General features: G+C 44.4%; 1 protein-coding gene across 1 annotated transcript in view; it reads left to right on the top strand.

Moving 5' to 3' along the window:
- The window catches only part of LG5H8orf37 (linkage group 5 C8orf37 homolog), a 20,172-nt gene extending 7,307 nt beyond the window's left edge, over positions 1-12,865 (top strand). Inside the window, exons 2-6 of the mRNA XM_005362302.2 lie at positions 190-277; positions 2,296-2,363; positions 2,897-2,962; positions 8,591-8,686; positions 11,350-12,865. Coding sequence (XP_005362359.1) covers positions 190-277; positions 2,296-2,363; positions 2,897-2,962; positions 8,591-8,686; positions 11,350-11,503 — 472 coding nt within the window. The 3' untranslated portion in view covers positions 11,504-12,865. The remainder of the gene's footprint in view (positions 1-189; positions 278-2,295; positions 2,364-2,896; positions 2,963-8,590; positions 8,687-11,349) is intronic.
- The last annotated feature ends 319 nt before the right edge of the window (positions 12,866-13,184 follow it).

Consider the following 13,184-nt stretch of genomic DNA (forward strand, 5'->3'; position numbering starts at 1 on the left):
GAGCATCTTGTCTCTCTGAGGCGTCTGCCTGGGAGCCCGGAGCTGTCGAGTCTCTGACCTCACTTCCTCTTCCGCCCAGCATTCTGCTCCTCCCACTTACGTTCTAACCTATCAGGTCAAGCAGCTTCTTTATTAAATCAACCAATGACCTTCCTCCATCAGGTTTATTCTGTGCCTGTTTTCTTTCAGGTCAGCAGAAACACGTCAAAAAGAAGATGACCTTGACAGTCTTATTAATGAGATATTTGAGGAGCCAAACTTTGAGAAAAAACCTTTTGTAAGTCACGTTCTAAGTGTACAGTAATTCTGTCATTATTTAAGATACTTAAAATAGTCTCAAAAGTAAGGCAGAGTAGCCGTCCAGATGTAATCCTTGAACTCTGAGAAGTACACATGAAGTTATTCCACTTAAACAATTGGAGAGGGTAATATGTTGGAAACTGTCTCTGTTGACGTCCCAGCAAGAGTAAGAAATGGGAAAAGCTGCTGCTGGAGAAGTCATCCTCCACAGGTCTAGCTGTCGCTTAGATGTCTTAGGTAGTGTCTAAGAACGCATTTCTCAAAGGCCTACAGCAGTTGGCTGTCAGTACAGGAACGTTTTTAGTGTCTAGACTACAATGACATTAGTGTCATTCCAAAACAGTGGATTTGACTAAATTGTAGTACTTTAATACTTTAGATGTTCGTCTGTTTTAGCTTTGTAAACATCCAAAAGTAACAGCCACCTATATACTGCTGTGTGGGGGATTCTTCATACCCATCATTCTGAACATGGCGGTATTTTGCTCTATTTTATTCTCTGAACTTCTTTAAATTAACTGACCCTTCCTAATTGGCATTCCTACATGGCATACATGTAGTAGGTTTCCATGTGGCTTTTTCATACACTGTTTTGCTTAACCCTGCCTTCCTCTCCTCCTCATCTCCTCACCCCTCAATGCCACCCTGCTTAAACCTTGCCCCTGTAATACCCGTTCTGTTTTCGTACCACCTGTGTTCTAAGACCCCCTCCAGACAAGCCTCCCCTTCTTCTCTGGCGTCTTCAGACGTTCAACGTGATGTTATTATGCCTTCCTTCCCAGATAGAACCCCTGTTCTTTGTATCCACGTATAGCTTAAATGTCTTAAGTACAGTGTAAGGTGCATATATAAATTTGTACCAATAAACTATATGTTTGTCTTAACAAACAGCTTATTTCTGTGGGCTTGGTAAGTCCTGAGTGAATGTGAATTTCTGTATTTGGTTTTTTGTTTGTTTTGTTTTTGCTGATATATCTGGTTTTCCAACTGGATAAAGGAGAGAGTAAGTCTATATAAAATATTTACCAGCTAAAGAAAGCGGGAATCGTAGTGACTTGCATCCCCACATTGTCAGGAGGGCATCTGCTGTGTCCTGGGAGTCCTGCCCTTCACCCTGGCTTCTGCACTCCCTGCAGTTTGAAGCTGCCCTTGGACACAGACATAAACCCCAGGAACCAGCAGTCAGTGTTAGTGGCCAACTTAGTGTCTCACTCCCACTGTGATCCTGCACCATGCAAGGGATGAGCATGCTGCCTGAGCACCTGTTGAAGATTTGTGGGTGCAGCAAAATAGTTTCCTGTGTAACATCAAGTTACACAAAATTAAGAGAGATGGATAAATGAAATTTTTTTGCCTCTTAAACTTCCTCAGCCGCTCTGTGAAATGAAGGCATGTCTGTGCATAGTTTTAGGAGCCATTTCCCTGTCTTGCTTTCTCTTGCTGGCAGTGGTCCTAGTATGTGGTTGGTTTATGATGTCTGCTACTTCATATAGTTAACACTTAATAAATGCCTACTCATGACAGTGATGTTATCGGAACATAAGGAACTACTGTATGCTATGACCAGGTAGCTCAGCTTTTCCATGCTCATATGTAGCTTGATATCATTACAATTGATCAGAATTAATAATCCCGAAGTTGTACAGGAATTTAATTTTAGTTTAGATAAGTACCATTCAAAACCTTTAAAAATGGGCTTGGGGTTGTTCCCCCCTCTTCAGTTGAGTTTTTCCAGAATAAAGTTTTAAGCAGGTCCTTCATATGAAATCACTGCAGAGGTAGACAGTGACGCTAAGTCTCGGTGTGCTGGGGCAGCAGAGCAGTTCTTAGACCGCGAATTCCTCAGGCACTCTCCTTCCCTCCTGCCTTTAGAAAGTAGCCATCACTGTTGGGGGTATTCGGAAAAACACCACCAAATGCTTAGTACATCATTTTAAAATACTGTTGTTATAAAGTAGTTCTCTAAGCCTTTGGTCTTTTTGGTTTTTTTTTTAGCAAAAATTTAAATCTAAATCTTCAAGTAACACATCTGTCAGAGCTTCCGTTCAAGGCCTCAGTAAGAGGTAAGTGGAGACTGTTGTGAATTCTCCGCTGAGTGAGCAGACACCGGGAGGATGGGCCAGTAGATTCTGTGGCCATTTCAACAGCACTGGCATTAAGGACAGAGAGCCAGCTGGCCTTTAGACAAAAGACCACTAGCAATATCTGGGGTGTGCTTAGGATCTATGGCCCACTTAGTGTAAAGGAAATTAAATAGGAGATTATTGCTATTATAAATAATTTTCTGCTGTGTTAAAAAAGTGTTAACGGTTTCTCAAAATTAATGTTCTGTTACATGCTTTAGTATTGACTTTATTCCTTACATTATTGGCACTCACTTTCCTGTGACTCATTTTAACTCCTTGAGTGTTTCTGGATGCAGGTTATATCCTATGGAGGGTGATGCTGTAATAAATATCTCCTCCTTGAAATGGTTGGCTTGCTGCAGGAGGCATAGAACACGATCACTAGAACATAGACTGGAGACCAGCTGACTTCTCGTGTTTCTTTGTTGTTGTTGTAATTTTGTTTTTCTCCATCTGCTGAACACATCTAGTTGCAGTCCGGTGTATCTCAGTGGAAGCGCCATTCCGTGTGGGATTGGAACAAACACCTCACCGAGGTAGGCTGCAGGAAATGCAGTGTGCGTGTGCTGGGCTGTCCTGTGGCAGAGTGTGCTGCCTTGGCTCCAGCCCACTCTACAATGAGAGCTGTGCATTGTACCAGCCAGTCCAGGGACACTGGTAACTCATTTAATATCCTTGGGAAGTAACTATTCAAGGCTGAGCTGTGCAGGTGGCACATGCCTGTAATCCCAGCCTGTGGGAGGCTGGGGCTGGGTGATCACTAGAAATCCAAGGCCAGGCCAGCCTGAGCCAACACAGCAAGACCTATATTTTTTTAAAAAAATGTTGTAATGTCGGGTATATATTGTTCATTGTCGTGCTGCCTTTTTCTGAGCCCCACTTGGATCACTTGAGTCCTACCCACATTTTTACAGAGCAGCAGGGGCGTGTGCAGATGTGAAAGGCTGGCTCGTGTAGGTAAACTGAGGCAGCTGTATAGCAGATGCAGTGCCTTGGCCTCACTGATGGAGCCAGAAGACATGAGAAAGTAAAGGTCTGTGTTAACAGAGTTCTCAAGCTGGGCTTTACATTTCTAAAACAGAAACCTGCCATTTCTTGTCTCTTCCCACCCCCTTTAAGACCCTGCCCTCACGTAGAGTCAAGGTGCCACTCACTGCAAACCCTGTCCCTTCTAGCACACTCTACTGTTCCACAGGCTGGGAGAAAACTGACTGTAAGCAAATGTTTGCACTGCCTGCTACGCTTGACTCTGTCTTCGGCAGAGGCCCGCTTGCCTACATTGCTCATTATCTTTTTTCCTACTTGTTCCTAAAGCACTTTTTTCTTTTTATTCATTTTTAAGAAGAAAAACCTAGGTCAAGTGATTGTATATTGATTACACTTCTGAGTAATAGAAGTGGGGCCACAAAAAGAAATGGGGAGTTGGGGTGATGCCAGCCTGGATTAGTAATCCAGGAAGGAGTAGCCATAGGACCAAAGTGAAGTTGGGAAGCTGAGTGCTGCCTGCTGTCTAAAGAACTGAGAGCAGTTAGTCATCGCGCACTGAGACCTGTCCCTGCAGCTCGGTTAGCTCGGTTGTGCTCACTCATTTTCAGAGCTGTGTCACCTGCAGGCGACTTTGGTCACATTGCCGGGAAGTACAGCGGCAGTTTCTGCTCCCACCCACTCCACTTCTCAAAGCTCACACGCATCCAGCCTTCAAGATGGCAGAGCCGAAATGCCTGTCTCCTGTCCGGTGGCAGCCGAGTTGCCACCCGTGCCTCTCTCGCTCTAAGCTCACTACTGTGCTCACTAAAGTGTGTGGTCCTCTTTTCTCCAGTTTCTTCCCTGATAAACCCTGAGGCAGGTGCTGCCTCCCAGAATCTTAGCATCTGTCTGTCCGGGAGGGCGCGCCTTCCTAACACACATCCCCTCGTCTCAGATGCTCTGTTCACATTAGTTACTCAGATTCATTTTCTTACTCCATTTTAATGTCTGTCTTGTTTGTTTCTTCGTCTAAATGCTGTGAATGCACACCCAAGCCCTGTGCTAGTTGACGAAGGCGAAGTGGCCAGTGGAGAAGCAGGGAAGGGTGAGGCTTAGTGCAGAGCCTGAAAGGGAAGGGTGGGCTCTGGGGGCAGCATGCCCGTCACTCGGCCCTGCCCACCCCGTCCCTTGAGAAGGAGTGTATCTTCTAAACCCTTGCTCAGGATCCTTGCCTTTAAAAAGCAAACATACTCCTTGCAGATATCGTGAGACCTTTCACAGCACCACAGGAAAAAGTCACAGGCTGCCAGATGACATGGAATCTGGGAAATAAAGCAGAAGAGGGTCCAGAAGAGGAGTCACTGGGGCTGAATTCTCCACAGTGTAGGGGAAAGAGAAAGAGAGCTAGCTGTGACCTGGGTGTGACTGACTGTAAGGAAAGGAAGTCAGATTTCAGATTTAGAGTGTGGAGTTGAAAGAGTTTGAAGAATAAATGTCTGTGGTAGAGAAGACAGTGAGTGACAGAGCCAGCAGAGGGCTCAGTGGACGGAAATGCATTGCGGCCAAGCCTCGTGACCTAAGCTGGAGCCCAGAGCCCACATGGTAGGCGGAGGAACTAATCCTGGAGCTCGTCCTCTGGCATTCACACATCACACAGAAACAGATACGAGAATGAGAAGAATGCCTTCCAAATAGCCTGGTCTACTAACCTATAACGTTATATGCCTGTAACGCCAGCACTTGAGAGTGTGAGGCAGGAGGCTTGCCACAAGTTTGAGAGCAGCCTGGACTACAGAGTAAGACCAGGCCGGCCATAGCTACATAGCAAAATCCTGTTTCTTCACCCAGCCCTGGACATAAAGGCTCCCAGGTGATGTCCCAGCATCAATGGATGCTTTGTTAGAAAGCAAGGGCTCACGTTGGTAACCTGATTCTTGTGTCAGACTCCATCATGTGAAAAGGAAGGCTCTTAGCTGCTCCACTGTTAGAGCTGCTGCTTGGGCTTTTGATGTGAAGTGTCTTGTAGCCCAGGCTATCCTCAAGTTCACCATACAGACAAGAAGAATTAGAACTCCTGATCCTCCTGCCTCTGCCCCTCAGGTGCTGATTACAGGCAGGTGATGCCATACCTAGCCAGCCACTATTACTTTGAAACTGTCCCAGTATCAAGCCTTTCTAGCCCTCTGTGTAGATCGGATTGGATTTAACTAAGAACTGTAGAGTCTGGGCGGATATGTGGAAGAACTATTCTGGACATTCCTACTAAAAACATCCATAAAATGGTCAGTTCTGCCTAGCAGTTGGATAAACATAGAAACACCTCCTTAGTATATATAATCCCTTCATATTTTACTGGAAAATACTAAATTTATTCTTTATTGGAATCATAATTCTATATTATTTTATGCTAACAGATATTTGACTTACAATGGCTCCAACATGATTAACACATTCAGTTCATTAGCCATATTTTAATTTTTAATAATTTTTGTCTTTTCCCAGTATATAGTGTGATTCTCTCTGGGTGCTGGGCAGGGACAGTGAACCAGTCACAAGGTTAGCAACCAGTAAGCTTACTTTGTATTGTGATGTATGATAGTTACATATGCTACATGCCATTTTCACTTAGGAGGGGTGTGTGGGAACATGACCTGATCATAAAGTGAGTAGTTACATGTGTGTGTGCGCGCGCATGTGTGTGTGTACAGTTTTCATGTTCAGGGCATAAAGGGAGTCAGCTGTGCTGTGCTTGTTCGTTTCCCTCGTTGGATTCCTGCACTGAGCTCCAGTGTAGGGCTAATGCAGACTGAGCGGAGTGTGGACATTGAAGTCTTTGCCCAGCGGGTGGGAAGGATGTGGAATGTGGTGGGAACGTGGTGTCGTGGACAAGTGGTCTAGGTAAGACTGGGCATCCTTTCCTTTTGGTTTTGGTTTATTCGTTTGTTTTTTATTTTGACTGAAGGGTGGCTAATTTTGGTTTTTGATTTTTTTTTTCTGTTTTGGGGGATTTGTTTGTTTATGGGTTTTTTGAGACAGGGTTTCTGGCTGTCCTGGAACTCACTCTGTAGACCAGGCTCTCCTCCAGCTCACAGAGATCCGCCTGCCTCTGCCTCCTCACTGCTGAGATTAAAGGTGTGCACTGCCACCACCCAGCTGAGGCATCCTTTTCAAGCCAAATAAGTTCTCTCCTTATTTGTAGGTTGATGTATTTGTAAACTCCTTGCAAGGCTGGGTTACCCCCCCCCCCAGGACTGGTTAGGATCACAGTGCTCACGGCAGCAGGGTAATGTCTTAGCTGCACATTGTCCTATGAAAGCCAGTGTTTGTAAGAAAATATAGTAGTGTGAAGAGATTTGATAAACCAATAAAATTTAAATTTAAAACTATATTAAACATCATGGTTGAGGTTTTACACATAAAATGTCATGGAAATCTAAATTATGGTTCCCACAATAGCAGTAATTCAGCCAAATTGCACATATGTATTAAGGCATTAAAGTTAACACTCTGTTGTGAACATGTAATAAACTACATCTGCATAAGAACACAGTTACGGGAGCCATGGGGACCATCATTCAAGGCTTAGAATGCAACTGGGTTGAAATGCCACAGGAACTGCACAGCCTCAGCAACCACAAAGAGTGTAAAAGGAGTTCCTGTGAAACACTGTAAATGTTTGGTTGTGACTGATACTCTTAGAAATATTCATTCTCAAGGAAGCTTTGAGACCAAAAGTTTTTCAGTGTTATTCAGTTTAGAAGTTACGTATCTAAAGTCTGAGATAGGCTCATACGGTCCAGGCTGGCCTTGAACTCACCATTAGCCAATGATGATCTCCTCTTCCATCTTAAAAGTACTGGGGCTACAGGCATGTGCCACCTTCCTAGCCTGTATTTTAATTTCAAAGTAAACAGTCTAATAATTGGTTTGTTTTGTTACAGAAATATTACTGAAAAGGTATATTAGTAAAATATATTGAAACAACACACTATCAAAAAGAACAAAAGCAAAATTGGAATATAAAAAGAAAAAATGAGTCACAAGGAAATTCCTTGGCTATTCCTTTGTGCTCAGAGCCAGCGTCTGCACTGGCTCACTAGTCACACAGAAATTATCTTGTTCGCTTTGTTGTCACTTGTAAGTACTTAGTATGTAGGAGAACCAGTTGACGGTGCATGCGCGCTCTCTCCCCCCTCTCTCCCCCCTCTCTCCCTCCTTCCCTCTTCCTCTCTTCCCTCTTCCCTCCCTGGGTGTGTCTTAACAACTCATCAACTTTTAGTTTTTATTAAATGTATCCATTGAATTTGTTTATTAAATATTTCAAATAATAGCTGTTTCTGTTGCTGCAGCAACAATTCATAATTCTTTTTAAACTTACTATATGTTACCACTTTCCTTATGGTTAGCATCTCTGCACATAATGCTACAACATGGTACCTCCAGGAGACTTGCTTGTCACGTGGTCTTCTTGACAGTCCCTGAGGGCTGTTCTGCCTGCTCCTGCTGTCCAGCACACTCACAACTTTGCTCTTCATTGCATCCTTGCTGTCAGTACACAGTGTTCAGATATGCCCTGTGAATGAGGCCAGTCCAGGCTGCCCTGTTCAGAATCCCTACCCGTCTCCTCCCAGGACTCCTAATCTCATTGCCCTGCTCTTCTAACAAACTAGTGACTTATTCACAGTGAGTGCTACTTAGTTTACTTCTCACTAGAATCTAAGACAAGCAAACCAGTGATGGCTCCAGAAATGGTGCTTTCTTGAAGACAGTTTCTCAGTATGGCAATTATATTCTTCGATCTGCCAATCTGACACTGTATGTCCATATAATATTCATTTGTCTATGTATTGTGTGAAATATTTATAAGCTAGATGTGAAAAATAACCTGGAAGCTTTTTATTTAATTTTTTTGAGACAGGGTCTTTCTGTGTAGTATAACCCTGGCTGGCTTAGAAATCACTATAGAAAGATGGGCTGGCTTTGAACTCAGTACCGGTAATCTCCCAAGTGCTGGGATTAGAGGAATGTGCCACCATATTCAGCCAGAAAGCTTAAACACATAAACAGTCCTCTGATGCAAACAATTGCAATCATTAATCCAGACCTTTCTGTTGCTTATTCGATTATCTGGAGCATGCCACTGTATTTTCCTATTTAAATAGCTCATCTTTAATGCATCTTTCTTTCTCTCTGACCAGAGCATGTGACCAGCTGCGTTGTATAGCCTGTGATTTCCGGATAGTGAGCTACAATGACTATATGTGGGACAAATCATGTGATTACCTGTTCTTCAGGTATGTTTCTGAAGAATTTCACCCTGTGTCTTAGCATTTGTATTGCTGCCAAGAGACACCATGACCACAGCAACTCTTATAAGGAAAATATTTAGTTGAGGGGACTCACATGTCAGGGGTTCAGTCCATTATCATCATGCTGGGAGCATGGTAGCACAGAAGCAGGCATGGTGCTGGAGAGATAGCTGAGAGTCCTCGCAGACAACAGGAAGATGAACTGACTGTCACACTGTGGGAAGCTTGCCCCACCGTGACACACTTCCTCCAACAAGGCCACACCTATTAGTGCCACTCCCTTTGGGGGCCATTTTCTCTCAAAGCACCACATCTTGAAAATGTACCAACGGCTTTTCGTGTCTCGCTTTGTTGTACTGTTGGTCTGCTTGTCCAGTCATGTGGGCCTAGCTCCCCTCCTCCTCACCTCCTTTCCCTCTGTTTGCTGCAGCCTAAATAAGGGTGTGTTCTGAATAAGGCGCTTGCTTGGGTTTTGCTGCTCACTGTCTGCTGGTTAATCTAACAAGTGTCTGATTCTCATAAGTCACGAACATGAACATGAATTGTTATAGACTTAGGATAGTAAGGTGTGTGTGACATCTAAACAGTAGCGAGCACAGGCACAAAGTGACTTTGTAAGTGACTGACTTGGGACGTGAGAAATGTGTGGGGTCTCACTCTTCTAGAATGGCAGACATGGGTACTCTCTGGAAACTGAGGCAGGACGACAGTGAATTCAAGATCAGACTTTGTCACAAAAAAATAGACACCAGTCACTTCAGATGTTTGGTAGTCTCATTTTAACATATAATTTACTTGAAGTAGTGATTACTGGGATTATTATACTAAATTATTAAAACTAATAATAATTATAATAATAATAAGCTAGCTAGTTACATAAATCAGTGAAAAATACAACCTGAGTCCTCAAGATACTTAAGAGTATGTATGTTTAGAAAAGAAGAGAATGAAACAACTAGAGAATCTGGTTATCTCAGCCAAGGCGCCCAGCCACTGATGCGTCTGTGTCCTGTAACTTCTTAGCGTTTCTTACCAACAGGCATTCTCTGGCTCCGTGTCAGGGTGCTTTAAGAGGGAGATGGGCAGAGAACATGTACTTAAGGGTGACAGTGGAGCTGGAGGACAGGATGGTGGGTGCACTTCACCTGCAGCATCCAGACTCTGAGCACAACTGTGGCCATGGCACTCGGGCTATTTTTAAAGGCACAGAGAGAGGTGAATCGCATGGCATGGTGGGAGTCAGAAAAGTCTGAACAAGAGCAGAGATGGCAAGGGCTGGCGCAGTGTAGGGGTCAGCAATGTGAGGAGTTCAGCTCACAGCTGAAAACTTCATTTGGAGAGAGGCCTATGCAAACATCAGTTTTGTTTTGTGTGTTGAGACAGGGTTTTGCAGTGTAGCTATAGCTGGCCTGGAACTTCCTTAGCAGACCAAGATGTTGAACTTGTGGCATTTTCCTGCCTGTTTCCTTGGTGATCAGTTTCTAGGATATAAGGGTTTATATCCCTTAGCTTTTAAGGGATAATGGACTACTGTGTAGGGAAAGCAGGCCAGTGGAGAATCATTAGGGTTGATGAAGAAATGGTACAGTAACACAGAGTTACATTTTGTGGATCACAGCAGTGAGAATGGCAGAACGGAGCAGATGTACCAGAGACATCGCCGACAGCACCTTAGGACAAGTGCCTTAGTTCACAGATGGAAGGGGCTAAACACTGGATTGCAGATACTGTTGAAACTGTCTCTGAAGCTCTGGGAGGAATTCATCTGAACCCCTGGGATTGGCTGTGGGTACCCAAGAGGGCAGCTTGGAAGAAGCCAGTGCAGAGATGTTTTAGCTCATTTCGTTGACTTAGTTTTACTGGGTTTTTCATTCTCATAAAACCATATTATTCTGTTATTGCCCTAGATCTTCATAACCCTAGCTAGGTTACTGCTGGTAGAAGTGTCACTTTTCCAAGCTCAGACACTTGGCCCTAAAAGTCTCTCGGGTTTTCTTAGGTTCTCACCGTCTGAAGTGTCTGAGCTAGCACACATTGACCACCAGGGGGCAGTATGGAGACTGTCATGCATCGGTAGTGTGCTCTGCATCATTTCTCTTGGGGTTTTTTCCAATATTTTATTTTTAGCTTGTCCAGTTTTATTTTCCAATAATTTATGTTCATAAACATAATGCATAAAGATCATAATTGATTTTCTTTAATAACTAAACTTACAGTAACTTCCATATTCTTATAATACAATCAAAGCCAATGGTTATCATTTTAATAACTTCAGTTACTTTTTGCATTATTCACACTTCAGGATAGGTATTTTATTGCTAATATAATAAATAAGCAGGTGATTTAAACAAGTGAAGGAAATAAGCTCAGCATAGAGAAGGGCTTGTTCCCCTCGTGATAGAAGTATGCTGTAATAGAAGCCAGCAGCCCGCCTTTCCTGCCTCTGCCTCTATGGCACAGGGGAGGGATCCATTCCGTTCCCATCCGTGTCGTCTCTGAGTAGTGACATGGGTGATCGAAGATTGCCGTTAGCAGTACTGCAGCCCGAGAACACAGTCGTGACAGACCACCTAGCAGGACTTTTCTTCTTCTGTGTTGTGAAACACCAAGCACAGACACTGTGCTCAAGCCTGCCTGTTTTGCCATAGGAACAACATGCCGGAATTCCACAAACTGAAAGCAAAGTTGGTCCAGAAGAAAGGAGCCCGGGCGTATGCCTGCCAGTGTAGCTGGAGGACTGTTGAGGAGCTGACGGACCTGCAGACAGAGCATCAGCTCCGCTGGGTGTGTGGTAAACACTGAGGGCGCAGACCGTCCACCTTCCGACAGCAGCATTTCTGAGAGCACGCTCTGCTCACCAGAAAATAATGTCCCGGGACACCAGGACACCGGTACAGTACTCCTTTTGACACAGGTGTCTTACTTAGTAGGTTAAAATATCTGAATTTACTAGCCTGTCTCCTGCTAGAGATTTAAACTGTGGTAGTTTGTGCAAATTTACAGCCTTTCCATCGCAGCTGCAGCAGTGGCTGCTCACGCTCTCTAGCGCATTCTCATGTATCATGGCTGACAGACACCCGCTGGCCAGGGCAGAGAGGTCACTGTCACACGTGCCCATGGTTTCTGCTCTTACCATGAGTTCAACCTGAGAGAGAAGAGATGGCCACTGGTGCGCTGAGGGTTGTCGAGGGTGCAGTGCGTTGTGAACCCCCGCCTCCCCCGTATATGTGCCTCATGGTGTCTCTCACTCAGTTCAGTATTATGCACAATAGTGACAATAATAGTAACATCTCCATTGTAGTATAGTCCCCTCCTGTGCTCATTGAAATACCAAGTTAGTTTTATATTAGTAAATATTTATATATAAAAGATTTTCGGTGTATCTAAAATGACTAAAGTCCTTCAAATAAGTAGGACTGTTGTTGGGTTGGGTTTTTCAATTAAACTCCATAATTCCATCACATAAACAGCAACCTTTTCAGGCAACTGTGGACTTTTCTAGTACGATCAGGTTGATACATCATTATTGAAGCATAGCTAAGCAGTGGTAGCCTGTTGGGCTCCTGCCTGGCCACACCGAGAGGGGAGGAACGGTGTCACCGCAACATGTTCAAGAAATGCAGTATCTCTGCTTTGTCCCCGTCTGCCAAAATTTACTGTGTGCCTGCTCCCCGTGTGTCTGTTATCCGGTGTAGGTGTGTGACACAGGGCGCTCTGAAGGATCCTACTGTGTGCCTGCTATCTGGTGTAGGTGTGTGACATGGGGTGCTCTGAAGGATCCTACTGTGTGCCTGCTATCTGGTGTAGGTATGTGACACAGGGCGCTCTGAAGGATGTAAACTGTAGCACAGATCTGAGCTGCTTGGTTTTATGTTAGCTCTGTTCCAGCCACCTAGCACCCTCTACTCTAAAAGCCTGTGCCCAGGCTGGGGTCTGGCTCTGTAGAGCACTGGGGCAAAGCATGGGCAAGGTCCTAAGTCGTTCCCAGCAGTACAAAACGAGAGAAAGAAAAAAAAGCAAGCTTTTCCTGACTGTGACACACTTATGCACTTGTAAATAACTCTAGTTGCAACAAAAGAAATCTCAATGGCTGATGCCCACATTTTTGTATCAAGATATATTTACAAGTTTTATCTTTAAATAAATCTTTTTATTCCTCAAAAATATATCTCTGTGTAATTATGTAATAAACATGGAAATTTTGATTGACAGCTTATATCCCCCATGCACATATGTACTCAGACTCATGAAGGTTGAGCACAGCGGTGCACACTTGAGAGCCCAGCACCTGAGAGACTGAGGCAAGAGGGTGTGAGTTCACGGGCAGCCCGGCCTACAGAGTGAGACACTGCTCCCCAAGACTGCACTGTGTCTGTCACCTCACGTGAGTTCACGGGCAGCCCGGCCTACAGAGTGAGACACTGCTCCCCAAGACTGCACTGTGTCTGTCACCTCACGCATCTTCAGTGTCTCGTGGAGACCT

Source organism: Microtus ochrogaster, linkage group LG5 (assembly GCF_000317375.1).
Source record: "Microtus ochrogaster isolate Prairie Vole_2 linkage group LG5, MicOch1.0, whole genome shotgun sequence".
Classification (NCBI taxonomy): Eukaryota; Metazoa; Chordata; class Mammalia; order Rodentia; family Cricetidae; genus Microtus; species Microtus ochrogaster.